Here is a 1,034-nt window from a genome sequence, read left to right as displayed (position 1 = left end):
AAAAAAAAATCATACGATGAAAAATTTGACAGAAGAGTTCCGCAAAGTTGGACGTGCCTCGCAAATCGTAAGTGCTACGTTTACGATAGGTTTAGTGAAACGCTCGGATACGTGCACGTCCGGAAATCGTAAGTGTACTCGTACGTTTACAATCTAAGAATTGTTAGTGAAATGGTCGCCTGGTCTGAAGCTTGTGGTAGAGTAATTGTCTGATTGGATGAGAGATTTTTCTTGGCCTTTTCAGAGTGGTTATGGAGATCGTCAGTCCACTGAATTTTGTCATTAGAGTCCTTGCCAGAAGTGGCGGTATCTTAAGGAGAAATGGCCTGTGAGCATCCTTTTAAGACACGTCCAAGGACTTTGACCAATAAATGACCTCAAGCCAGTGACAGTAGATGGGGCTTGACAGTTGACTAACGCAGCAATTCGGTGAGAGCTTGCACGAAGGGTGCCTTCACGCCATATCCACCCCAAGATTGTGGTTTCCTTTGGAGTGATCATGGTTTTTGATGCATATAAGTTAAGGCCATTTCTCTGTAGAGCTTGAAGAGTCCTTGTGGAATTATTAAGGAGGTCTATAGGGGTAGATCCACCACAGTACAGATCATCCGCTAACTTAGCAACTACACCTTCCTGGACTAAGTCACCCAGAACTCTACAGGTCAGCTCCTCTAAAATGGTCCCTGAGTCAGGCATACCTATTGCTGAACGAGCGTAAACTCTGACGCCACGAAAGGGGGTTACCACACCGCAGTACTTCATGGACTCTTTTGCCAGAGGGATTTGATAGAATGCCTGTGTAATGTTTGTAATTGCAATATATCTCCACTGAGCAATTTGTCGGTGAGTCGAATCTACGTCAGGCATAAGCGATGGCTGGGGCTTGCTGTATCCCCCAACATTTGACAAGGACTAATGGGTTTACATACTCGACATTGACTTTCACAACGTCTGGCTTAGTGAAGACACCACATGCCTCCAACTCGTCAAATTTGTCCTGAGGTGTTGAAAGAATTTGTTTATTGTATTGAGGT

At 44.5% G+C, this 1,034-nt stretch overlaps 1 protein-coding gene across 1 annotated transcript; it reads right to left on the bottom strand.

Annotated features, from left to right (window-relative positions):
- Nucleotides 1-282: 282 nt before the first annotated feature.
- LOC117685268 (uncharacterized) lies at nucleotides 283-762 on the bottom strand. Its single transcript, XM_034459593.2, has one exon. It carries the CDS (start codon nucleotides 760-762, stop codon nucleotides 283-285), a length of 480 nt encoding a protein of 159 aa, XP_034315484.2.
- Nucleotides 763-1,034: the final 272 nt, after the last annotated feature.

The sequence above is a fragment of the Magallana gigas genome, chromosome 1, assembly GCF_963853765.1.
Source record: "Magallana gigas chromosome 1, xbMagGiga1.1, whole genome shotgun sequence".
In the NCBI taxonomy this organism is placed as follows: domain Eukaryota; kingdom Metazoa; phylum Mollusca; class Bivalvia; order Ostreida; family Ostreidae; genus Magallana; species Magallana gigas.
The sequence above is the reverse complement of the archived record's forward strand: the minus strand, read 5'-3'. Positions and strand labels throughout refer to the sequence as shown.

Bases quoted from the DNA above. Each gene is read 5' to 3' on its own strand.
- LOC117685268 (XM_034459593.2), bottom strand. From the start codon at position 762: ATGAAGTACTGCGGTGTGGTAACCCCCTTTCGTGGCGTCAGAGTTTAC.